The sequence below is a fragment of the Ascidiella aspersa genome, chromosome 6 (genome assembly GCF_963924565.1).
Source record: "Ascidiella aspersa chromosome 6, kaAscAspe10.2, whole genome shotgun sequence".
NCBI classification, from domain to species: domain Eukaryota; kingdom Metazoa; phylum Chordata; class Ascidiacea; order Phlebobranchia; family Ascidiidae; genus Ascidiella; species Ascidiella aspersa.
The window spans coordinates 13,474,449-13,501,906 of NC_139452.1; the positions used below are offsets into that span (position 1 = coordinate 13,474,449).

The 27,458-nt window shown below is 39.2% G+C and overlaps 1 protein-coding gene across 1 annotated transcript in view; it reads right to left on the minus strand.

Annotated features, from left to right (window-relative positions):
* LOC146139988 (uncharacterized) overlaps window positions 1-27,458 on the minus strand; it is a 103,220-nt gene that overhangs the window by 66,435 nt on the left and 9,327 nt on the right. The window contains 33 exon segments of the mRNA XM_083392583.1: window positions 393-627; window positions 1,288-1,517; window positions 2,229-2,384; window positions 2,806-2,984; window positions 3,888-4,050; window positions 4,710-4,868; window positions 5,787-6,026; window positions 7,025-7,312; window positions 7,879-8,463; window positions 9,360-9,600; window positions 10,008-10,124; window positions 10,610-10,718; window positions 11,179-11,290; window positions 11,972-12,126; window positions 12,528-12,648; window positions 13,396-13,545; window positions 14,169-14,366; window positions 15,136-15,318; window positions 16,128-16,320; window positions 16,765-16,894; window positions 17,329-17,559; window positions 17,903-18,143; window positions 18,986-19,135; window positions 19,603-19,773; window positions 20,020-20,158; window positions 20,880-21,085; window positions 22,024-22,230; window positions 22,965-23,226; window positions 24,068-24,208; window positions 24,599-24,728; window positions 25,356-25,484; window positions 25,836-26,007; window positions 26,650-26,756. Coding sequence (XP_083248709.1) covers window positions 393-627; window positions 1,288-1,517; window positions 2,229-2,384; window positions 2,806-2,984; window positions 3,888-4,050; window positions 4,710-4,868; window positions 5,787-6,026; window positions 7,025-7,312; window positions 7,879-8,463; window positions 9,360-9,600; window positions 10,008-10,124; window positions 10,610-10,718; window positions 11,179-11,290; window positions 11,972-12,126; window positions 12,528-12,648; window positions 13,396-13,545; window positions 14,169-14,366; window positions 15,136-15,318; window positions 16,128-16,320; window positions 16,765-16,894; window positions 17,329-17,559; window positions 17,903-18,143; window positions 18,986-19,135; window positions 19,603-19,773; window positions 20,020-20,158; window positions 20,880-21,085; window positions 22,024-22,230; window positions 22,965-23,226; window positions 24,068-24,208; window positions 24,599-24,728; window positions 25,356-25,484; window positions 25,836-26,007; window positions 26,650-26,756 — 6,230 coding nt within the window.

Genomic DNA, 27,458 nt, shown 5'->3' on the forward strand with positions numbered 1-27,458 from the left:
TTTTGCCTATTTTATATATCCATAGAGTTGGAAATTTAACTAGGCAAACACTGCGTTTTTTGCTGTTGAAACCAAACGCTATGTAAATATTGCCAATGGCAGCGACGAAAAGGTCATCTTTTTGAAAGTGAAACTTAAAGTTTAGGTTTAATATATAACTAGTATGTTTTGTTTTTAGTTTATACAGCATCGAAACAGCTGTAGCCTTGCGTCTAGCAAGCCTATGGGAGCTGTGAATATTTAAAACATGCACAAATATGCACCCACATTTCCACATGTTCTCTATTTTGCACCTTAAAAAGCATTGCCAAAAAACAAAGTTCGATTATATTTCCGACCAAATCAAGATTAACTAGAAAACAAATCATATTCATATGCAGAACATTACTTACAAGTTGGTTCGAATATTCCCTCGATCTCGCAGTAAGAGCCGGCCGTACAGGGCGTGCACTGCGAAATGTTGGCCAGACCAGTTTGGGCGTTGAAGGTGCCCCTGGGGCATTGGGGGGTGGCCGTGCCGGTTCCCTCCGGACAGTACCGGCCTTTGGGGCAATCGTGCTTGCCCGATCCGTCGCAGTAGAAGCCGGCCGGACAGGGCGGACACTCGGGGGCGTAGTCGTGATCAGACTGCAGAGACAAGGAAACATTGTTAAGCTCTTGCATGCACTTACTGATACGGACAAATAAAAACAAACAAAAAAAAGTTGAGATCTTAAAAAAAAACGAAAAAAACTATTGAGCTCTTTGTGCAAAACATTTGTGAATGGGCGTTAGCTGCCTGAGAGCTTTTCCACTATAATTTGTTTTCCTTGTTGTTTTTTCGCCATTTTATTTATTAACAAAGAAAGAGCTCTTTTTAACAAAATAACTAGGTTAGGGTATTCTGGTTAAACAAATGTCTTACCCTTCTCTTTCTCTCTTCTAATTTTACCATGTTAATACTCCCTATGCACAATTGTTAGCAAAAAAAAATTATTTTCGCCATGTAGAGAATAAAAACGTATTTCCCAATTAGGCTTTTTTTTTTTTGTTTAGTACAAATCGACGAGGTACAAATCGCACAGCGCACGCCAACTTTAAAGCATTCTGACGGTTTTGCCCAACAATTTGTAATTCAAACATACATTAATTAGCATCGTCTATGCCCAATTAACAAAAACACCCAATTTAGTTTTGAAAAAAATTCGTGTTGTAAAAATTGTTCCCACCATCCCAAACACTAAAAATTTAGTAAAAACAGTCCACTTCAATTTTGATTCTCTGACACCACTCTTTTAGGCGACATACCCAGGTACCGTCCACACAGGGGAGAGGGGCATCTGTGTTGCCGGGACAGTAGGTGCCGGCGGTGCAGAACGTCGAGTTGGTCAGCGGCGCCGTGGAGCCGGGCTCGCAGTAGTATCCGGGGGTGCAGTTACCCCTGGTCTCGGCCAGGCCCGGCGCATCGCAGTAAGCACCGCCGGGACAGATCAGGCACTGCGATACGTTCTTAAGTCCAGTTCCGTTCGAGTAAGTTCCTGTCATACAAGAAGGTAAAGCTTAAGGTTCGATTTGTTTTGGGCGCACAGTGAAAAATAATAGGACGAATACACAAACGTCATAACAACAGGGGTGAAGCGAAACTACCTTTAGGTCGCCTTGTGCTGACGTTTTTTAGTTTGAGTACGACAGAACTACAACAGCTCGTCCCTTTTGTACAATATTATATACCCAAAACAATTTACTTTGGTACACACTATGCACGGATCTGTAATGTAGCTTGATAATACATTGCAAAGCCTAAGGTTGAGTAGATCGACATAACCTGAAGACAATACAAGCTCGTATCGAAACGTCTTAATCAAAATGATGCCTACTCGACCTTTTTGGCTTTAAATTTTGCGGCTTATAGTTGGGAAGGGTGTGAAAAAATAAAAAATAATCTTGTATAAAGCTACATATATAAACTGTTTCTACCAGGCAAAGCAATAATCAAAAACAGCTCCACTGGTTATTGTATTTGTCCATCGAATCGGCAACCTATTCTTAGTCGCCTTCTTCAGGGTGAATGACATCGAACGCTCGTTGAACAATGAATGAAAAAACACAACAATTAAAATTACCAGAGGAGCTGTTTTTAATTATGAAAGCTACATGTTCATGTCTAAACAGTAGTCCAGTTGCAATACCTGTTTCCGATTGTTAAAAACTGTATTACTATACGAATGGAGCCTAAGATTTTTAATCACCAATAGGACAAGGTTCCGGATGATCAAATCCTTCCTCGCAGTAATGACTCTGATCGCAGACGATCTCGTCCTGCCTGGTTGCGTTCTGTGGACAGTAGAACCCAGCACTGCACTTTGCTGTCGTCGTGGTAGCGTTATACTCGGAGCAGTAATAACCTGCGGATGGCAGAAGAACAGGAGTTCGTTAGACAGGTGCAATATACCAGGCGTTTGTTTCAAGACTTTGACAATTACAGCCAGAATTCAACACTAAACGAAGCTAAAAAAAATGAAAATAGCGTTAAAACAATAAAAACTATACTGTGTTTTACGTTACTATATAAATATACATCGACGCTTGTATGTTGGACATAATGGTGTGTTCATTCGTGTTAAGCGGGACACTATAGTCATAGTGCATTAGTTTCATTTCGACTCACAGCTACAAGCTTTTGTCACGTAAAACTGTTGGGTAGAAGGATGAGAATGACCTTTCGGTAATTAAACAGCCTAAAGCAGGCGTCCTAAAGACACACCACAGTAAGCCCAATGCGGTATAGTTTTGAACAATCTTAGTACGCAAGATTTTTATTTTTACCTGGATCGCAACCCTTGCATTGGTCTTCGCTTGTACGTTTCCAGGCGGTTCCGTAGGTTCCAGGCGGGCACGGAAGCGGTTCCGCGGTTCCTTCGGGACAGTAGAATCCCCGAGGGCATTCCCCGGCGTCAACGGTTCCACTCGGCGTCCCATCTTTGGCCCCTCGCTTACAGAAGTACCTGTTTTTAATAAATATATGTTTTAAGAGAGCAGAACTAATGTACCGGCGATTATAATATTTCAAATACAATAAAAAAGTGGTTCTTAGCCGCATAAAAATTTAAGCGTAAGGTCGAAAAATTTCCTAGATTTGTGCCAATTGTGAACTATGAATTTTTGTCAATGCCAAAACATTTAGTGCTTGGCGCCAACAAAGTTTACAAAGCCTTTTTAGGGAATGTGGCCGCCCACCATTAAAGCTTACCTTATATGAAGTGCCTCGCGCTCGAAATAGATTATGCTGTAAAATTTTTGCCATAAATGTCCGAATACTGCCTAGCAACACTGTTAATTTGTGTTATCCGTTGTAGGTGTTGCTTATTATTGACTTTAGTTCCATGATTATCTTATTAAAGAATCGAGCCCTACAAATCTGGTTACTGGTGCGTAAAAGGATTTTTTACCGGTCAAAGCGTCAAGAAGCTAAAAACGACTGTATTAAAGGGGGCATTGTTATGATTTTTAAAACCAGCACGTTAAAGCTTTAATATCACTGTATAAATCAAAAACAAAAACCTGAACATTATTGATGACTTTGCCCTGTATGAATTTTACGTAAAGGAAAAAAAAACGTAAAGGAACTGATTATGCTGTTTAGGCGAAATATTTATTACTTTTATACAAACGCCTAATTATCATAGATTTTTTTTTAATTTTAACACTTTTAAGACCAAATTTTTTCAACGATTTTTAAAACTTTGTTTATTACAGTTTGTTTATGTTCATATATACATTAAATATTGTCAGATGTTAAACCTCAGCAAAATACAGTTCATTGTGTTCTTTTTAAACCGAGTGAAATCGAACAGCGCGCGCAACACAATTATCCCACAAACAACCGAAAAAATATAACGAACACCCACCCGGCAAGGCACAGTTTAGATGCAGAGGTTTGCCCGAGCTCATCACAGAAAAATCGGGCAGAGCAGAGAATACATTCGTCCTCTGATTTCGCTCTGGTCACGTTATTGAAGGTTCCGGTGGGGCATTTACTCGGGATGTCGGTCTTCACGGGACAGTAATTGCCTGCGGAATATAGGTTAAGAAATTGAGTCTCAATTGTTGCAAATATTACGAAGGCTGTAGAACATTGGTTCTTAACCAGTGGATTTTGAGGTGATCCACAGAGCATTTGGAAATTGTAAAGTCTGTGAAAAAAGTTAGTTTTATTAGTTTATTGTTTAATTTATTTTACAGTACATTCTTAAGGTTCGCATTAACAGTTGTGCTATGTGTGGGTTATTATAAAATGTTCTTCTTCTTTTCACATTTTAAAGTTATTTTTGATTTCTTACACGTTTCAGTGGATTATAACCGATTTAAGCAGAACTTTAAGAAGTGAGCCACGACCATAAAAAAGGTTGAAAACCCCTGCAATGTAGAAGTATATGTAATGCGTATAATGATATAATACAAACCGTAGGGTTGTAAAGCAACGGAAGTGAATGGCCTAAATAAACTCATGTAACGGATTAGTTAGGCTGTTCTAATAACTCCAAACTTAAGAAAACTAAAAACAATGAAGTTTTCGGCAATTACAGGCATATCACAAATGTCGCAATACCGAGACAGTGCATAAGTGTCGGAATTGAAAAGAATTGCCTTTCAAACATGAAGCGAATCTAATCATTCGCTTACCTCTTTGATTCAATTGTTAATATCGTGTATTTACAGTGGTATTTTACCTGCAGGACACTCCGTGTCGTTGTAGGTGACGATGGGATCGGACGAGGCGCAGTAAAAGCCGGCCGGACAGTCCTTACAATCGTGCTGGCCCTCCAGGTTCTGGTAGGTGCCGTTCTCGCAACGGGCGGGCGTCTTGCTGCCGGTCACGCAAAAATGTCCTGCGAGTATAGAGTGCTGTAACCGTACTGTAAGTCAGTGGTTCTCAACCGGGGTGCAGCGGCGCCCTGGTGTGGCTTTTTAATGCTCAAGGGTGCCGTATAGGTATTTGAGAATTTTTTAGAATCTGATTTTCGCTCAATTACTAAGCTTCTTGATACAACTGTTTGTGTGCGATTGGAGACCCTTATATTAAATGACATTTTACTACATGTTTAAGTTGATTGTGTTGTTCCAGTTCAATTTATAGTAACATTTCAGTAAAATACTCAACGAAAATTCCTGTCGGGCTGCCGAAAATCTATTTGTATTTTAGGGGTGTCGTAAGCCATAAAAGCTTGAGAATCACTGCCGTAAGTTAATTGTAGTCCTACGAAGTGATTCGAGAGCGGGTGTTTTGAACCAATCAAGCGCACGGTTAAATCGTCTTTTATCCATCTGTTTCAAAATAACAATTGATTGCACGATTTAGCGCGAAGTTGGGCTTGCTCAACGCCGTGTGCAATTTTATTACGGATGCCTTTAAGAGAGAACGATCGTTTTCCTCCGCTACTATAGTTATTGCTCGATGTTGGACGGTCATTAAGTGTTTTTCGCCATTTACAAAGCTCGTCATTTTAAAGGTTAAGAAGAAACAAAACAAATGTTAAAGATTCGAATTTCCAGGACATTTCGTTTTTTTTTTGTATTGCTCAACTTAGTCGTTTAATCGATAGCGTTAAAAAAATACGCCAAAATAACAGACCCCTTTTTTCACGGGATTATAATAACATTTGTTAATAAACGAATATGGTCGTAACAGAGTGTGTTAAAAGACGACGCTAAAATATTCTACGGTTATTAGAATTAAAAGGTTTAAGGAAGCAACCGGAAAAGCTATACGGAAATGAAATAAACTATGAGTTGTATACGAAGTTTACCTGCTGGGCAAATGTAGTCCACCGGGTCGGGTCTGGTCTGTTTGAGGGGGCAGTAGTAGCCTTGCAGGCAGTCGTCGGTCGGAGCGCTGAGCCCACTGCCGTTGCAGTACTTGCCCTCGTCGCAATCGAGACAGTCGTCCACCGATTTGCTGTCAGTTGTGCTCACGTATGTCCCGTTGCGACACTTTTCGCCTAGTTCGGAGCCCTCCACGCAAAAATAGCCGGCCTGGCACGGGCCGCCTGTGCAATTCAGACGAAACGGTTAATAAGGCATGATAAAGGGTCGTTTTTAGTTACTTGGCTTATTTAACATGCGTGGTTGCTACAGTAAACTAGTCGGGTGAAGCTTCCCCGTTTAACGACAGACGGTTATTTTTAATCGGCTATAGAAATTGTAAAAATAAAGCACACGTAATACTGGGCAAAAGTTTCTCCACTTCTCGCATTCTTTGTTACCTGTTTTTGATTTCGAATTGTCATGACGATTGCGTTATGCTCTTCGCCAAACATGATTTGTGTTAACCAATAAAAGCGAGCACAGTATAAGGCAAATATGTTGAGTAAGAGACAAAAACACTGTTAGTGCCAGAGAAACGAGTTACTAAGGCACGAGTGAATAACTATAAACTGCATTTAAGGTTCGTTAATCAAGTATTATGGAAAAATTTACTTCCGAAAGGTTGTCTTTGGGTAAATAAAAAATTTACCTCTGGTATACTGTACAAAAAAGTTTGTAATATCATTCAGCGTGAAAATTTACATGAATCTGATAAACAAGTGGGGAATATTTTTGGAATAAAAACAGTGCTCACATATGGTGTATTTTGGTTTCACTTTCTTGGATACTATGCATCGACGTTTATTTTTTATTTATTCTAAATTGAATTGTTGATCGACCAAAGCGCGTGAATTTCTTACGCAAAATAAAATGTCGCACTACGAAATGACAGGCAAAAATGGAATCGGGCTAAAAATAATTTAAGCAGGATAAAACAAAGTTTCTAAACAACACCTTATAAACCCAGCGAGTCAATAAAAATATATATGTTTGAAAAAAAAAGTGTATTAATCATATTGTTGCACCGATTATAGAGATCCTGCAGTTTGGCGTAACAATATCCCCCTTAGCGCCTTTTATTGTCCAAAACCTAAAAGACTTGATCTTAGAGTTTTACTTAAAACACAACATTGCGACAAAATTTAATCCAAAAGTTTTAAACTTTCATGGTTAAACTTACCAGGGCCGTCTGTTCCGTCGGGTTGGCAAGTCGTGCTACCGCCCGGACAATAATAACCGGCGTTGCACATTCGAGTCGGCGAGGTCAGGTTCATCAGATCACAGCAGAAGCCGGGGTCGCAGATCTTGGGCGCCACAGACCCCTCGGGGCAGTACTCGCCCTTGACGCACACGCCCCCAAAGCTGGACCCAACCGCTGGTTTCTGGTCCGGGGAACGACCGCTGCAGTAAAAGCCGCCGCTGCACAGGTCCGTGGGGTAGGCGAGGCCGGGGTTTTCGCAGTACCAGCCTGTTAAAGAAAGTAAAACTTTGCAAAAAAAAGTTCGAAAAAAATGTGACCTATAAAACGTGACTCATGTAAAGTGTGATGTTGGCGATCATTTAAAATATCGAAAACATTTATGTTAAAGCTTATGAGAGCACACTGTATAAAAAATCAATAGACCTAAAAGCACATGTTTACCATTGGTGTAATAAAGCCCTATAACGCAGGGAAGGTGAGCAAACTTATTTTATCCACAAAAAATGTTTTAAAATGTTTCTAAAAACTGTCGATAACTATTTTAGGGAAACAACATCTTAAATCTACACAAAATAGCACTAGGTTCTATTATCCACAATTACAAAGATGTTTGTAAAAAATGGTAGTTGCAACAGAGTGTGATATCATTTAAAACCACCTAAACCCACAACAAGGTCGCTGTTTATTTTAGTTTGTTGGTCGTGTAGCAGTTAAAAGGTGGATTTATTGAGAGAGGGGCAAAAAATAGAAAAAGGTTAAAAAGAGATTCAAAAACTAAAAACCGGAAAAAAACACTGTTTAGCAAGTCAGCAAGTGGAACCCAAAAGCCTCACCTCCCGGGCAATCTCGGCACGCAGCCTCGGACTCTCCCTCAGTTACGTTGTTGTATGTTCCGGGCGAGCATTGAATACGTCCAGCGAAGGTTACATTGGCCGGACAGTAATGACCGGCCGGACAGGGCAGTGGTTCAGTGGCACCTACATTACAATAAAAACCGGCCGGACAGGGGTCACACTCCGCCTTAAGTGACACGTTGGCGTAGCTGCCGCCCAGACAGTCCTGTTCGGCGTCGGAACCGGCAGGGCAGAAGTGTCCAGGGGTGCACTCAGCATCGTTGGGCGTTTGGGCCCCGCCTTTGCAGTAGTAGCCGGGCGCGCAGACGTTCTTGGGTGCTTCCAGGCCTGTTTCGTCGCAGTACGAGCCGGCGTCGCAGGCCGCGCACTCGGTCGAATTAGCCAGGGGTGCGCCGGCGCCGTAGGTACCCTTAGGGCACGGCTCCTCGACCCCCTTGCCCCCCACGCAGTAGTAGCCGCGGCGGCATCGGCCGCAGTCGAACACCGTTCCGTTCGGTCCCTCGCAGAAGGTGGGCGTTTGTGTAGGGGCTGCGCCGGCCGCGTAGTATGTGGGCAGTACGTCACCTGTGAAGACGCAATTTTAGAACGGTTGGCATCGACGGAGTTAAAGCAGTGGTTCTAAAACTTTTTATTTACTTTTTTAAATATTTCGCGGCACACTTTTAATACAACAATAGAGTAATTTAACAATCGCCCTTAACAAACGACAAACTATATGTAAATGGCTCAATGTTATTAATTTGTAATGGCTATAGAGCGTATTTAAGTCTAAAATGCTTGCGTGTATGCCTGTTGGTAATACCAATACTCTCATTTACAAAATTGCAAAAAGTTTCGCGGCACACTTTACAATCTCTCGAGACACACTTATGTGCCTCGGCACACAGTTTGGGAATACCTGGGTTAATGATTCCAGAGACAAGACCAAAATAAGAACAACATTAACGTCGAAACAAAACACAGGTCGGAATAAGACCAAAATAGCACCAATACCTAATAGTCGTACCGTCCAAAACAGAATAAGTCCCAAACCAATTTTTCTGCCTTAGGAATTGTTGCTTTTTAAGTCTTATTATGTATTTCCGGGGTTAAGGTAGTACGATACTTACGTGTAAAACGTTGTCAAAAAGTCCCGTCGTTTGATATGTTAATTAATTACTATTGTACTAGCTTTGAGAAATATACCAAAGTTTTAAAGCATAAAACAAAAGCCATATTATCTATTTTTGTATTATGACACAGTTCATCTAGATAAAAGTCACGCTGATTTTCTAATTACTGTATTTTAACGAAGTTGGCCCGCAGGTGGAAGAAAACTCTGCATTACAAAAAAACAGTCAAGTAAAACTGAATATAATGTATCTATTTGGCAAAATGCAATATAGCCAGCGCATTTTGCGACCATGTTAAAGGCAACAGCAAACAGTCCAGTAAAATAAAATAAAATTGTGTTCACTCACCAGTCGGTTCGATCGAGGCGAGGATGCAGTATTTGCCAGCCGGACAAGGGTAGCACTCCTTAGCCGATTTCAGGCCCGTTCGGTTGGAATAGGATCCGGCCGGACAGTTCCCCTCAACATCTTCCAGGGTCCGTTCCTGGTAATTCCCGGTTCCGCTACTGCCCTGGCACCAGTGGCCGGCGCCGCAAAGTCGCGGAGCCTGGCCGATCGGACAGAAGTAGCCCGGGTCGCAGTTCTGGCACTGCGATTGAAATAGGTATTGTTTTGTAAACTGTTACGTCACAATGGGGTTGATTTTGAACAAAAATAACACAGAGAGGGATCCAGAAGAGAAGTGAAGGTATGGCATTTTGTTTACATAAGGTGGGTTACTTTCTTTGAGGTATAGAGCACAAAAAAGCAAGAAAATTTCGCCGTAATAAAAAAGACTAAAATAGTGAACAGAAAGCGGCATATTGGAATTTAACCAAAATACTACTGAGCGGTGTAACAAACGGCATGTCTAACTTGTGTGAAAAGGCGACAACATCTTCATGAAATAATGTAACAAATAGGTTTGCAAAATTAAATTTTGGGGGCTGTGAAAAATTGTTGTTGTTGAATAAACATTGGAAAATACTTAAAACAAAAACAATCCCGGTAGTTTACCTCGTACTGCCCGGTCTTGTTTGTGTACAATCCGGTTGGACAGTCGATGCATGTGGCGCATCCATCTGTCGAGTTGCAGTACTGCTGGGCCGGACACAGGTTTCCATTGCTGTCGTTCTGGCGATAAAACAGCGGCGTAATACGCAAACCGGATTTGCTTACTGGCGATAACAAGCTAAATTTGTTTTTAAAGAATACTTGCATTATGACAAGCAATAAAATTTCTTTTTTAATTATGTTAGCAATGTAAGGGCACCATGTTAAAAATGCGAACATATTAACTGACTTTTCATCAATTTAAAATCATTTAGTATAACTAAAGGGGTATTTTTTTTTTCAAATAATGCCAAAGTTTTAGTAGGTTTACAATTTTTTTTTGTTAAGGCTTATGATTTGAAACGTAAAACGTTAGAATTATTTAATTTTTATCTTAAAACATTTCACAACTGTTTACGCATAAGCTATAAGCTAACGCGTTGAATTAAAAAGTGATCAATTAGAAAATCGTAGTTAGGAGTAGGGGAAGAAAATACTTTTAAATAAACGGCCGCACAGCAAGCTGTACATCTGCAAAAGCAAATGAGACTCGCCACTCCACCTACCATTGGTCGCGGTGTGTGAGAGCCCTCTTTACAGTAGTAGCCACGATCGCAAGGCCCTGAAGGCGAAGACAGACCCTCTTCACCGCAGTACTGGCCTGGGTCGCACGGCCTGGGAATACAAGGTGATCAGGTGCTATACAACAGTTGATTTTATGCAACCCGCTTATATGTTAAATGAACTAGTGCCGTAACGCTGTCTCGGCCGTTAAACGACCAAATGTATTTCAAGAGAAAAAAAATTAATTCGGTCATTCGCGGCTACCGGAGTCGATCTAAATTTAGTGAGCAAGGTGCATTGGTGCATGTATTGGATTGATTGCGCAAACAAAATTTTAAACAAAGTTTTACAATTGTGTATAGAGACAGCAAACCCTCCTAATTTCTTTAACCATTATATTGAACCAATTCGAACAGCAAGCGTTAAACGACAAAAAAACAAGTTATTAGTTACAGTTGCCTTTCGAAGAACAGCAAGGTTTAAGAAGCCCAAAAACGCAAAAAAACAACATCTATTTATATTGTCCTCTTATAATATTAATCCTAGATTTATTTAAAATGTTGCCCGTTACCTGCAAAAGTCGATACTCTCGCCTCCCAGAATGGGGTTGTAGGTTCCGTTCGGGCATTTCGTCATGTGGGTTGCGCCTTCTAAGCAGTAGTGGCCTTTCCAGCATTGTTCGCCTAATCAAGAAAATTAGATTTGTATTGAATGAGAAAAAAATATATTGAATAAGCAATATATATAAAAATGCTCATTGTTTTGTGTTTAAAAGTTTACATTAAGATCCAAAATAAAAAGTAGGCTGTAGACAAAAAACAAAACAAATCAGAAAACTGTAGATGTCAAAAGTTTCGAACTTGAATCCGATGTAACGTGGGAAAAATTTAAATTACAGGATTTTTCGTAAACCATACCATACATATACACCAATAATGGATTGCAACAAACAAGTTTTACATAGTTATTTTAAAACACACTACGTTCTTTAAATACGTTATAGTTGAACTCAGGATACAAATAATCCCACAAAACGATTTTCCATAATTGTGAATAGACCTAGTTGCTCATCAACTTACAGATATTTCATCAACTATAGGTAATTGTCTTGTAGAACCTAGAATGTGTTTACATTTTTAGACCAAATAGTTCAATTTTTCTTTTCAGAGGATGCAACTTATCTTAAAATCCTGACGTTTTGGACAAAAAAAATAACCACAGATATGAAATCAGCGTTCCCAAGTTACTCTAAATCAGTTTTCAAAATAAAAACCGAAAATTTTGTGTTGGCCAGTGTAATGTTTTCGTGATTTGGCTGGCCGTTTTAAAGAGCAACAAAAAACAGTTGTTTAAAGGCGTCTAACCTGTGCTATCATTGCCAGAAGGTGCCTGGACTTTTGACGCAAAGTAGCATATGTAACCAGCCGAGCAGTTGCCTTCGTAAATGGAAATTCCCAGTGAGCTGCAGTATTTTCCAATTGGACAGGGCAAGCAAAAAGTATCGTTCTCAGCAGAGGTACTAAACAAAGAATATAATTTTAACCTAGGCATACAAGCAATTTTAATAGCCGAATGTGCAAACTGTTATGTTGTACGTTCTGCGGGGGAAAGTGAATTACACATGTCAAGGTTCGGAGAATACTATTGGCGAAAAAAGTAAGACATAATAATGTAAAAAACTTCGTATTTGAAAGGCGGCTTTTAATATATAAGGAGTAAAATTAAATTTGAGAGGATAGTGTAATATCCGGAATTAATAACTAAAGCAATAAAAAGTGTTGACTATAACAATATGTATGTTAGAGCGATATTTGTTTACGACTGTTTTATTTTTTGTTTTAAAAAACGATTTTTCTCTTTTAGCGATACATCGCCGTTTGCGCAACGAAGGTTTGATGTATGAATTCAAATTTTACGCACGTGGGGTTGTAAGTCCCCCTTTCGCACTGTTCGCCGTCTATCTTGTAAGTTCCAACTGAAAGCGTGGAGTTGATGTCGAACACAAAGTCGATGTTGGGGTTCGGGTGTGGACAGTAGCTTCCTGCGTATTGAAAATCAAGTAAGATTTCAGAAACGTTGACACGACTACTATTGACTCTCGCATTTCTATAGTACACTGTTGGCCATTTAGAAACAATTTAATACGTGGCTGCGATTCAGAGCAGGGTTCCGTAAGATCTGTGGTCCTTTAAAATAGCATTACTGATAGTAGAAAATAAACGTGCTCGTTGGGTCGTGAATAATCGCGGAAGACCTTTCAGGGACAACGTTAAAACCACGAAAGCCCACAGAGTCGATTACATTACACTATTAAATAATATTTAAGCGACCGTGTCGAAAAAAACTATTCACCCTATTATACGCGATTACAAGAAATATGCAAGATTAAAGAAGAACAGACGAGACAGCAATAAAACAGTAAGAACGTTTTACCAGACTGTCTAACAAAAGATGTTAAATGTTCAAAACAACATAATTGTTAATTAAAATAAATTTTTAACTACACGTAATACAAAAAGAAATATTAATATATAATTTAAATATTAAACAAACACAAAACAAAGGGTAATTATCGGGTGGTTTGCCTTGAAATTAGTGGCCACCAGGAGCAATATTTACCAATGAAAAACAAAAATGTTTGGTTAACACTTTCTACACTCAGTTCAATCGAAGACATTTAACATCCTATAAGAATTTGCACAGCCGAAACGCTGGCCGACGAAGTGTGAAAATACTACCAATCAACAACCGACAAAAAAAAACAACGTAAAAACTAAGGTGCATTAACCTGCGGGACACTCTATTGTGTAGTTCATCCCTTCAAATGGGCACGTCCTTCCCGCTTCGCAGCCCCTACAGAAGGCTTCGCCCTGTTCGTTCTGATAAGTACCGATTGGACAAGGCGTCTGCTCGGTCGATTGCTCTTTGCAGTAATGCCCTGCGATCGAAGACAAAGGGTTACAAATGGTTTGGACAACACATAACCCACATTAAAGGCTCGCATGACTAAAAATAACTGTCAAAGTGTGAACAGAATGGTTCATTTCTAAAAGGTTTTCTTTCGAAGGGTTGGATTCTAACTGAAGCACAATGAAAGCGAAAACCGCAGCGGCAAAGCAATTTCCAAGAAAAGTATACTTTTTTAATTTTTTTCTTCCCCCAAAAAACAATAAAATAATAGGAACGCCGTATGCGGGCTCAATTATTCTGTGAAAAAGTAAGGAAATAAAAATATGGAACATCTATTATAAAAATATGGAAAACATGGTTATTCTTTTAGTTATTTTAATAATCAGTCTGCGCCTTAGTATGTTTATGCGGCTACGGTATCGTCACTTTCATAATTAGAAAATATAGCTAGACGAGAAATCATAGAGTGTACTATTATAAATTCTATGGAAAAACATTTTCAAATAATTATTGTTTTGTAAAAAATAAAAACAGGAACACAATTAACTTGCAATTTTTCAATGCAGCTGTACAACTTAAAGTAGGTACTCCTAGTACAAAGAGTCGACACAGAAACTTCATCATCCTGTTCAAGCCTTAAGACTAACTCACCAGGCTCGCAGGGATTTTGGAACGCCGTCGAAGAACCCTGGGTGCAAAAGTACCCGGGGGCGCAGGGTCCAGACGGTGTGGATCCACCCGTGCTGTTACAGTAGAAGCCGGCTGTGCAGGGCAGACAATCGCTGTCGTCTTTCTGGCCAAAGGTGTTGCTAAAGAAACCGGGGTTGCAGAACGAAATGCTGGTGGCGCCTAGTAGACAAGTAAAACGGTTTAAAGCAGTGTTGTAAACAAGTCATTTCGTAATGACTTTTGCAAATAACATAGCCTAAATCTTGGTCAAGTCCTTTTCAATAAATAACATGCCAAGTCTAAGTCATTAGTTACCCAATTTCGTCAGATTTCAAGGGAAAAAAATGTTTAATTTTAGGACATATTTTGCTTAGCACACAACGAAATCTAAACATATGACAAGTATCTTTTTACGTCTTTAAATGAGGTAAATAACCCATTTTTTTCTCGAAAAACGATTTTAATGATAGCACATAAGATCAATCTAAGGTATTTTTCCAAAAAAAGTCAAGTCAAGTATTTTAACCCAAACAATTTTCACGTCATTAAAATCAGTGACTTAAATACTTCATAGAGACGACACGGACTGTATTAAACTTGAGTTTACTATTCAGCGGTGGAAGGTATTCTAGAGAATCTAGACTAGAGTGTCAGTAAAGATCATAACAAAGGTTAACACTTTATAGTTTACTAACTTTAATTTGTTGTTTTGCTTATTTAGCATTTTTTGCAATACGTAGATATGTCCGTAATGCGGTGCATGTTGTCATAGCCATTCATTTACAGATTAAAACATGAACTATTCAGATTATAATAGAAAACATTAAACACAAGCAGAAAATATTCGGTTATCGTTTGATTTTTTGCACTTAAATAGTAAGGTGGAACATCAAGAGACACATTTTCAAGTGCAGCTACTGTTATCGGCCAAGCTATTGGCCAATAGTACCTTCTACGCAGTATCCGCCAATCGGACAGATCTCGCCGGTGACATTGTCCATGGGATTCGACACCTCGGCGGCCTCTATGCACAGAAACCCGGCGTCGCAGGGTCCTGTGGGTGAAACGGCGCCGAGGGAGGCACAGTACTGGCCGGGTGGGCAGGGCGTACACTCGGTTACGTTCTTCAGTTCTGCGAAAGTGTCGTTAGATAGGACGGATTAAATACAAACCAGTCATATTGCAGATGTGATTTAAGGAAGAGTACATTAATGATTTTTTTTATAAAGGTTCGATAACTGAAAAGACTAACGATCGCTGGCCGACACAATTTTTGTGGGTTATTTAAAAAAAAAATTTGTTAAAAAAGAGACATAAAACAAAATATAAACGTTATATATGTATTTATGATATTTTTATGATTTCATTATTATATATGCATATATTTATGAAAAAATTCTCGTTTAGAATAAAACTTAAATTTAAGGGATATTTAAATACGACAAACCTTTTTGCTAATAAAATACAAATAACCGTACTTTAGCTTTATTGTGTAAATATGAAGCGGACCGAAAGATTTGACCACGAGGGCCGTAGTGACTTGACCGCCGATTTAATCGCATAAAGATTTAAAATATTGAATAGGTTATTTACAAGGCTAATAAAATATAGTATTTAGGTGGCACTATATAAAGACACATTTTATGGATTCCGACAAACTTTCGCACAATCGTGCTTCATCAGGCCAAAGTAGAATGAAAGCCATTGAAATGCACAAAGTACAACACAAGCCGAGTAAATGACGATAAAAAAAATAAAGTCTGATAAATCCCCAGATAAATGCTTGCAAAGACATATTTGACCGACGCAAGACAAAAATATTGCATAAAACCCAAACCCAGATTAAGACTAAAACTGATTGCGTCGAACTTTTTAACAAAAGTTTTAATGGTATAACTTAACGTTAACGCAAAATGCCTCAAATTAATTCGTATTTCAAACCTGCTTCGTCGCCGAATGTCCCCTTGGGGCAAGGCTCAGGAACGGCAACATTAGCGTAGCAGTAGTGACCTATCGAGCACGGCGAAGGGTTTATCGAGCCCAAGGGACAGAAAAACCCGGCTGGACAAATGAAGCAGTCGGATACAGTTGCGCCAACAGAAAGGTTTCTGTAGGTGCCTTCTGGGCAGGGGACCTGAAAACAGATAAAACTTAAAATAAGAGAATATTGTTTTACAAACAGAACTGCACAATTTGCAATGCTTTACAAAGCTCATTTTTGTATTTTTTTGAAGTTGTAACAAATCTGGTAAAATTTTTGGTTTGATCTTTGTATGTCTGTTTAAATGATGATTATGGCTTAGGATATAAATAAATTGACTAAATCATACATTTATAAATAAAACAAATATAATCTATTTTAAGCAGTTTAAAATAAAAAGATTGAGGTATTTGAATATACTTCTCTATAATTTAAGCAGAACACAAAACACGCAAAACGCTGTAATATTTCTAACTTGAAGTTTAATTGCCATACAAAACTAGATTTTTCGCATATTTTCCTACAAACTTTTTGTTCAACAATAATAAAATGAAACGACCCAGTTTGCAACCAAAATAAAAATAACATTCAAATAACCTGTCTTGGTCCGTACGATCCAATAAGGCTGAGGTCACTTGGAGTGTAGGGGTTGATAATGTCGGTGGGGCAGTAAAAGCCCTGCTCGCAGTCGCCACTAGGCTCAATGGAAGCCTCGAGGCAGAATTTTCTGTCGGGGGGAAAAGCGACGATTAACAAACCAATATACGAAGGTGGGCATTGCTTATTTTTTGTTGAAATTACATCGGGCTCTGAGCTCTGTTTAAGGCGAATGATGGGCGATTGACTGTGTATGACGCCACATAAAATCCTTATATGCCTAAGTATATGCTATAGTACTATCTGGGTTCTCAATCTGGGTTACCAACCCTTAAATGTTTACGGGAAGATTTTCAGTAATATTTACATGGAACTTATGTTACCGTGTTTGCATTTATCCATTTACAACGCCACTGTAAGTCAGTATACTACTCCTTTATATGGTTTTAGCTTACCACGGGTTCGGGTTGATTTTATTTAACACGCAAGGGGACTTAACAGAAAAATGGTTGATAACTCATGTACTGAAAAGTATAAAAATCAAACAATTTGTTATGTTCATACCCGGCTGGGCATGGCAAACAGTCGTGTATGGAAGACTTATTCCTTTGATTATTCACAGTTCCGGTGGGACAACGTAGCTCAACGGGGGTTCCCCTGGGGCAGTAGTGGCCCAGACGACAATCGGTACCTTCGCTTTCTGCCGTCAACCCCCCTCTGCAGTAAATGCCAGGCGAGCAGGTCTTATTGGCCAGCATGTCTTCGTAGGAATTCTGAGAGCCGTCGCAGTAGTGCCTGAAAATATGAAAACAAAGATTTAAAAAAATAAAAACGTTAAATTCGTGTACCTACTGAAGATAACCTAATATCCAACGTAAAAATGCATGTATCCATTAAATATACGAAATGTGCCCCCCAGTTTAAGTATTTAACTCGGTCGTCTGTTGACGAAAGACCTAATAACAAGCCTTTTAAAAGTAATCAAACTATAACAAATAAGAAGCAATTCAAATCACAATAAATTAAACGATTTCCTAACTTTATTTTTTACAACACGGGCCAATTACCAATGGTCAACTTAAACGCCACATATCGCCCGGTTAAGTTTCCAACCAATTCTTTTAATTCCGGTACTCACCCGGCGAGGCAAGGCACGCACTGCGAACTGCCCAGATCGGTGTAGAATCCAGGATCGCAGCTCGTGGTCACGTTGGCACCCTTCTCGCATTGCGACCCAGCCGGACAGGCAAGGCAGTCGCTCTGACTCTCGGCCGGTATTCCATCCGCGATCAGGTCAGTTTCGCCGTCCGTCCCGTAAGGCATGTAGGTGCCGGCAGGACACTCGACAGGTTGTACGGTAGCGATCTCACAAAAGTCGCCTGCGGATTGCGGGTATTACATTACTTATACATTTCGCCTATATTAATACATTTTCAAGACACTTCCCGTAGCGCTTGGCATCTGACAAGCTGTTAAGTAACATAAAATAGTTGCTGTCAATACAGAGTGTACATTTCGTCTTAGAATTATCATTACTCATCAAGTTTCTGATTTGTGTTCACCACTGTCGGGCCCATGTCAGTTAAATTGGCAGAAAAATTGCAAACGCTTGTGGCTTAGCAAAACAATCTTCGGAGCAAATTCCTTTAATACTTTTCTACCAACAAGTGTAAACAATATTTTTACACTTACAATATTTCGAGTCGCATTGCGGTGCTATTGATGTGAACAGCAGGGTTTATTGTTTTTCTGTTCACCTTTGTCTCATGTATGTTATATTTAATTAGTAAGAAGTAATTAAATAATTTTGCGGCTAAACAAACCTTTCTACGGAGCCTATTGCAGTTAGCACTATATTAGTACAAACAAGTAATAAACATCAGATGACTAAAACACAGTTAAAAGTTTGTTTTTAGAAATAAGAACGTGCTTCAACAGTTATAATTCCAAGGGAGACTGATTATTATGCTTCGGTGAAACACATATTCATTTAAACACATATTTGATACCGAATTATAACGATACCGTAATTCCGATAGCAGATGATTGTCGACCAGTTGGTTGCGCAAAATACAAAAGTTCTCTATTTAATTATTACACCTCCAGAACACCAATGTGCTGAAAACATACACGAGGGTTCTCGTCAAAAAACTCATAAAACCACAATTTCCGGCGTACACTGGAAACAATAGGTATTAAGCATATTACGACAGGAAATTACCTTTAGTACATGGCAAACAGTCGCTCTCGTTTGTCTTCGTAAAATATGGGTTGTACGTTCCGGCCCGACACGGAAATTCTTCTTTTGATTTTGTTCCGTTCGGACAGTAGTGACCGGGTGGACAGTGCTCTGTCACTTTGTCTTGGCCACCTGTGGTAAAGAAAAAAAAGAAAACAGCATTGTATCGTGCAAAACTAAAAAATAATCCAAAGCGGCCACAACTATAAATGAAAACCTAACAAACGTGTAAACGACCAACTTAAAACGAAAGAGCCAAAATGATGATGCCAGATAGCTTTCTGCTTTTATTTTTACGTTTACCCATGCATTTTATAATTTATTAATTCGATTTTTGTTTGCTAAATTTGTGATGTTCAAAGCGAATTTCGTTTGGAGCAGGTTAATCTAATATATTCATTGCAAATAAACAGGTATAAGATCTTCTTTTAAAGATATAACATCAAACGAGAACCAACGTGTTTTTTACCATTTTGGTGACAAGTAAGTGTTGTATTTCAAAAAAGCTTAATTGTCATTAGGTTAAACGATCATAGAATACACATTGTGTATAATATGTATGTTTCAGTTGTAGGTTAAAACAAATTGGGATTTTATACCTGTACAGTAGTACCCAGCCACACATATGGTGCAGTTATTCTCTTCCGAGTTTTGCAGATTGGGGGAGAAAGTTCCAGGGGGGCATGGGTACCGCTCGCCATAGGGGGTTCCTATCAAGCAGAAGTGACCCGCGGGGCAGGGATTTGGTGGATTAGCCCCACCTAATCCGGCTGTAAAAAGCATATTAAGATTAATATAAACGTAGATATAACTATCCAAAGTGAAACATTAACATTCGAAACTTTTTTTTGTAAACCATAACGTTGACAGGACTTCCAAAAAAAATCTGCTGTTAAAAACACAATTTTTTTACGTTAATGTAATTCCTAAAGTAGGTCGGTAACAGAACATTTGTTCTATATGGTGAATAACGTATTATGAAAAGAGGGTTAGTTTGCAACTTTGTTTGCACTTACTTGTTCCATACTGGCAGTAGTATCCGACGGGACACAACTCGCATTGTTCGGGCGAGGACAAGTCAGTTCGGTTGGTGAAAGAGCCAGGCTGACAGTTGGACTGGTTGGCTTGTACGGTGCCAAGTGGACAGTAGTGGCCCTGTCGAAGCGGTATAAGGTTAGTTATTAAACAACTATAGCACTAAGATATATTGTGATATAAAGTTGTCGCGTGTTAACACTAATTTAGTATTGTTTCGAGAAGCTATGTTACGTTTTTTGATATCCGGTGTTTAGGTTTAGTAACTTTAGGTGCAGTTTGGCACAGGTTTGGTAGCGGCGAATGTATTTCTTATGATAACCCTAAAAACCTTAAACTCAAACATTGCACCCTTAAACATCAACGCCAAACATTTATAACCTATCTTTGTACGTTCGGTATTTGTATAATTCTAAATAGGATAATCAGGTGGCACTCTACAAAGACAAGTTGTATTAAATTCTCGTCAAGATTCGCACAACCGTGCTTTCATTAAATTGTACTTTGAACTGATGAAGCACGGTTCTGCAAATGCTCGTCGAGAATCCAATACAATTTGTCTTCAAAAGAGCCACCTGATTCCCTTATTTGTAACCTAAAAACTTTCCACCTTAAGGTGAAAAACCCTAAATCTACCATTCGCATAATAAGAACCATAAACCCAAACATTCGTTTACCAGAAATAAACCTCTTATGCTCCGGTAAACAAAGAATAAAACCAAAACCTTCCACGCGATTTTTTTTGTTCTTGATACAAAGTGCCTGAAAGTCGATAAAAATGTATAGGCGTCGACGTCATAGATTGATTCAAATGACATCTCGCTTAGCAATATATACCTACCGGGTCACAATCAATCGGAGGTTCGGGCAAGCCAGTCGATGGACAGGCCTTTCCTTGATCGCACTGTTGACAGGCCAGCTTGTCCACAGCCCCCGTGCGATTATTGTAGGTGCCCTCGGGGCACTCAACAGGGGCGGTCGTCGCTTCACCCTCCGCGCCCCAGGGGCAGTAGCTCCCCTTTGGACAGGTGGTGCATTCCGTCGCGTCTGTCAAAAAGGAAGTGTTAAGATTAACAGTGAGTTCTCTACAGCGCATTTTAATGTAAGTGCTTTATGACCTATTTAATTGTGTAAGCATTCTATTACTTGCGGTCAAACGGTCAAAGGTCACTGAGCACATGGTGCCTTGACATTGTAGTTGTCCTTTCGTCAGTTGGCGTCATACCTTGTCGCGTTAGGAGCTCGCCTTGTTAGTTACTTGTAAGTGTTTGGTGATGATGTTTAACTTACACTGATGCTGTTTCTGGTATGACAACATTGTTTTGTATTCATTCGAATTAAGATATGAATACACTTGTGTAAGCCTTTGTGCTAATAACAAATTTCTGCACACTGATAAAGACTTAAGTATCGGATCCTTTAGTTTTCAGAAAGAATAATGAAAATTTGCAAGCTCTCGCGAAGCGGATTTGTTTGCAAGGTTATGGTTTAAAATGGGCCAAAATATATAGGTCGTAGTCGAAGTCATACAGCTTCATATTCTTGCTCACAAAATTTTAAAAAGCATAACTGTGAATAAAACACGCGCATTTCTCTTTAGGGTCGAATATTAACTATTTGTTAAGAACAATACAAAAAAAGAGTTTCTGCCTGAGGTATATTTATGGGGAAGAGTTGTTTAAGATTCGAATTGAAACTGAACTCAGTTTTCGTTTTTGTTTGATTACAATTTTTTCTATGCTGATGTAGGGGTCTCTTATAAATTGCATATTAGTTTTCACATCAATGCGTTTGTTTATATTTAACCAACAGACAGTACAAATAGCGCTAATCGTGAGTTTATTAGTCAAAATGATGCTAGCATTTAGGTTGTCACATACAGGGCAACTAATCAATAGTTACGCATAATGCGTTTCAGGAGGAGTTGGGTTGTAACAAAGCGAAATGAGTAGGCAAAAAAGAAATCAAATAAAAAACACACATACTTTTAAAGCCAGTCGAGTCCCCGTAAGTTCCGGCGGGGCAGGGGTTCTGGATTCCGGATTCTTGGCCTTCTAAGCAATAGAAGCCGGCCGGGCAAATTTTAGCAAACCCGTCGGACGACCCAAGTGGACAGAAGAAGCCGGCAGGACAGACGTTCGTTGTGCAATCCGTCAGCTGGGACTTTCCCGTTGCGGGGTTGAAAGTCCCTCCTGGAGTGATTAAGATACCGTTGGAGTTAAGTATAGTAATTAAGAACTAACTGGGCACAACATTAATTAAGAACAAACTGACCACAATATTTTTCTTACTTGAATCTTATGTATAAGGCAAGCTAATATTCCCTAATAAGATTTTGCAACTATAGCCAAGATTTTTGCTACTAGCCGATAACAAGACGGTTGATCTTTGTATATATCGTACAAAATACAGGAAGCCTTCAGGGGCAACCGAATCAGTTATTCAATCAAGGATTTTATGCAAGCAAAGTCAGACTTGAAATATATTTTTGACGACAAGAGCGAGGTGTAGAGGAAGACTGTTTGCGCTTTCTTATTTGGTCGTAAAGTATTGATAAGACGGAGTCCAGTCAAAAGTTGGAGTAAATTACGGCCGAGTACTTACGTACTATTAGAATTGTAAAAATTAGTGCGTAAACTATTTTTTTTAACAAAATACCGGGGCATTTTAACAGAACAGATAGGATACTTGGTATAAACAGTTTTCTAAAAACACTCAATCTGTCAAGGTCAGCCATGCAGTAGAAAAAGACGCAAATGTAGCCGTTATTTAGAAAGTGTCAAGAAGTACTCGACGAGTTAAGGTAAAACACCCGCCAGCCGACTGATTTGAGTATATAAATAAAAACCGGACTCCCTAATAAATACCGTTATCTAAAGAAATACCGGACTTCCTTTTAACTGCAAAATTAGGCTTCCGTACTTACCTGGGCACTGTATGAGGCTGCAGTCTCCCGTTCCGACCGGACAGTAATGACCGGTTGCGCATTGCAGGTCGTCGCCAATAGGATCGATTGTGGCCTGAGATTCGCAACAATATCCTGCCGGGCAGGGTATGCAGGCTTCCAGGCTGGTGGATCCGTTGTTGGGGTTGTAGGTACCTTGCGGGCACGAGTAGGCCGTCTTTCCGTCGCAGTACTTGCCCTTGTCGCAAATGGCGTCGGCCGGCTTGGGCGTCGTGGAACCGGCCTTGGAAGTTAAGAGTTTAGTTTGTCTTTGCACAATAGAAAAGCCCTAAATTGTGAATTGTCTGCTATTAGCGGTAATTTAGCTGGTTGGGTTAAATAAGGTGCTAATTGAGACCCTGACTAGCTAGTGTCCTTCAGCAAAATAATTGTTGTCTTGAGATTTGATTTGCGACAAGTCATGTAAAAGAATAAAAGCCAATTAATGCGTCAATCGCTTAAGATACAAGCGCCATCGCGCATGGTAAAATGTGCTGTGCAGTTGTCCGGTAATAGATCGAGTGCGGCCCAACGAGTACAAATTTATTTCTGTAAATAGACAAAAACAGACTTGCAACAATGTAATAAAGGTTTTTATGTTAAAAAAATAAAATTCTGTAAAACTTAACACATTTTCAGTTAAAGGCAGTTCTGAAGTAACGTTCATTCAAATATCCGCTTGAGGAAGAGTGAAGAACAATGACTAAATTCATAAAATTATCGCTTCATCCCGCGTAAGTTTAAAAAAAGTCAAATTCAAACAAAAAACTTTGGAGCATAATGGTTGGAGGTTGTAGTAAGACGTAATAAGAATATCAAAGCCCATACAGAAGCTGTTGAAAATGAATAAAGAATTATTCGAAACGTTCAAAATGATACCTGCTTCTGTATGGGCTTTGATATTCTTATTACGTCAAACAAAAAACGTTCCGATTTCTGGAAATGAAAGTGATCTCTAGTCCTTCTCGCACTACCATGTAGCAACATTTGTAACCTCGTAAAATGGCAAAGCATTTGTAATTAAGTTTCCCAGTTTGTCTTCAATGCGTTTGGATCTATATCAAGTGAGATATACACGTTCTTACCGGGCAAATGTATCCGGGAGAGCAGGGTGAGCACGATATGGAGCCGTTGTTAGAATAGGTTCCCTGCAAGCATTCAACAGGCGGTACAGAGGCGTCGAAGCAAGAAGAACCGGCTGGACACGCAGTGCATTCCACTTTGTTCTAAGGGCAACAACACAGAATATGTGAGTTTGGTTAAACCGTTATACGAAGCACTAAGCAATGTCGCTTTTACCCGCATGCAGATTACCTATTCCTTTGCCTTAATTCAGTTCGGAGAAGTAATACAAACTGACGGAAAGCATTTTTAATAATCTTCATTTGGCAGTTGGTCGAACTATTACCTGACAATAAGTCACATAAACGTATAACTATAAACCCGTTGCCGTTCGTTCCAGTGTAAATTACATTAATGTGACTTGTGAATTACATTTCTTTCGGATATATTCAGAAAACGTGTAAGCTTTGTATAGAGGCGTTGCCTACTAGCACAAGTTTAAAAAGCGAGGCAAACGACATCATGACTACGAAATTGCACCAAATGAAACTCACCACGTCGGAGTACCAGCCTCTTGCGCACGGAAGAGGTCCGGATCTCGTGGAGGGGCAATACGAACCCGGAGGACAATTGGTGCAGGACTGTTGGCCTCCCAACGAGTACGTTCCGTTCTCGCACGGGGTTCTGAACGAAAAGGTCGAATCAGCATTTAAAGCGGGAGCAAACGTGAGGGCAAATATATTTTCCACTGATAAGTGTGTGTGGCTACAGGTATAAATATAGGGTCAAGTTTCCCCTTTGGGAAAATAATACGTTTGAACAGCCAAGGAAAACATAGAGGTTAATAACATGGGTAGAGAAAAGCCAGTTTACTCTGTCGAATTACAGCACTTAGCTGTAACTTAAGCGCTTGGCTAAACAATGAAGAGTGGCAGGGCAATATTTATTCTGTCCTATAATCAAGCTGTTTCTTTCGCTTTTCCGAAGTGTACAAGTTTGAAATATAAACTTTGCTGAGAATGATACTACAAAAGATTTTTAAATTTTAGGTTGGAAGGTATATACAGTAAACTTTTGCTCAAGACAGTCAGATATGTTAGGACATAAAATGCTATTGTAAATAAATAAGTGCACTGTATATACACGTGTATATCACACTTTTCAAACGTTTTAACTGTAAGATAAAATTGTCGATTGGCACAGGTTTAAAAATACTGGACGCGATTTAAAAAAGTGACAATAGGGATTTACCCTTCATTGTTGAGTTGAAATACAAGTAAAATAGAAATACTTGAAATAAACCAAACGTACTGTGTTTCATCTGTTTTGGTCGGACAGCTGTGCCCTGCTTCGCACATCACACACGAAGAGCGGTTGCCCGCTGAAACGTGGCCTTCTGGACAGTCGACGATAACCGCTTGGTCAATGAACGGGCAGTATCTGGTAAAGCGAAAGCAAACAAAGGCGACGGGTTAGATTCGAAACATTCAATACGGCTTTTAAATTTATAAAGGGTATATATATATATTTTTTTAAACCTTTTTACATGAATACTTCCAACGTTTTCGAAAGTTCAAACACTTTTTTACTGTTCATTAATTACACTGATGCAGTGTCCCGCTATATTTTGTCACTTGCCGCACACAAGCATGGTTTTTTAAATCATTCGGCAGCACACCTACAAAAATATACCTTAAACACAAAAAGTTTAAAATATTTACAAAAGTTTTGCGCTGGGCTCGGCAGAATTGAAATCGAAACAAAAAAGCTCAAATCTAAAAAGATACGTACTTTCCTGGATCGCACGGCGTACATTTATCCTGTTCGCCGATCGAGTAGGTGCCTGGTTGGCACGGCTTCGCGTCTCCGAGCGTGTCCGTCGACGGACACTCGTATCCGCGTGGGCACTTCGTGCACTCGGTGGCCATGCCCAGACTGTATGTACCGGGGCCGCATTCTGTGCCTGGAATGAGTAAAGATGCGTTTATGACGGACCGCATATGCCAAACGGTTTTCGTAGTGACGAAAATGTAAGAATTTAATTTAGTGCTGTACAATGTGATAGAAATTATACATTCGCTATACACTAGTAATTTTCCTTCCAGCAAGGCTTACTGTAAAATTACATTCAAAACACTCTTTTGAATTGAATTTTGTTATTTCACATCGATTTAAACGCGACGTCGGTATTTACTGTAACATTATTTGTTCGAGGCAGTCGCAGACAGCTTACAAACAAATATTTATTAAATTGTAATTCGTTTTAAACTAACTTCGTGACGTATTAAAAAACAAGCAGCTAATTATTAAAATATCTGAATAAACATCAAAGCAAGTTTTTATTTAAAGAATATTAATTTTTTTGAAAAAATTAAACCTTGGCAGTACTTGATTCTGCAAAAATGCAAGTTGTGACGTCATTTTAAAGTGAATCGCGTTTTTAATAGGTTCGGGTTCAGTTAAAAATCGTTACCCAAAAGCGTATTAAATAAACAGCAAACGGATCGCCAAACGGCTGACAGTAATATTTAACCAAAATGATTTATAACAAAAGCAGATGAGTCAGCGTTCGGTGAACGTCTTTTTAAAAATGATGACGCCTTACCTGCAACTTCCTTATTTGGGCATTGATAACCAGCGAGACAAGGTGAACACTGAGATGCGGAACCAATTGAAAAAGTGCCAGTAGAGCAGGCAATTTGAACATTTTGGCTGGAATAAAAATAAGCATGCAAAGATATGGCAATAAACAAATGTCTACTAGCAATAAACAAAAGTGGCGTTCCAGTGTTACATCTTATAAAACATACAACAATGATTTGGAGGAAAATCACAACAGGGATCTCAGAAGGCAAAAAAACTACATATCAAATTTAGCTAGAATTCTGCTCTGATGGTACGATTTACAATAAAGAACCTACAACATCGTTTACAGCGCCGAACAAAGAAACAGAAAAATATATACATATTTAAAAAACTCTATTATTGCACTCCCATCGTACTTGAGAACAATACCAGAGATATAATTACTCAAGCCCAGGCCTTTGTAATGGCTAACCGAAAAAAAAATGTAAAAGATTTTCTCCTTTATCGCAACTGATGTTTTCTTAAACCAATGTTTCTCAATCTTTTTAGCATCGCGGAGCACTGAGCACCTGTAGACATCTAAAACATGGCAGCGCACCAAACGAGCTCTAATTATTTAGGTTATACCGATGTTACTGTAAAAATGCTCGCAAAATCCAAACAAACAAATTCCATCTCTTTCTTTTTCAAAATCCGAACAAAAATCTTTTTAAATTATGGACAACTACCTCTCTAAGTTTTAACAATAACAATGCATCGTTTTGACAGTTTTTGTACATTGATTGTTGTATTGCATCCATTTTCCTTGTTGTAAAATTAGCGTTATAT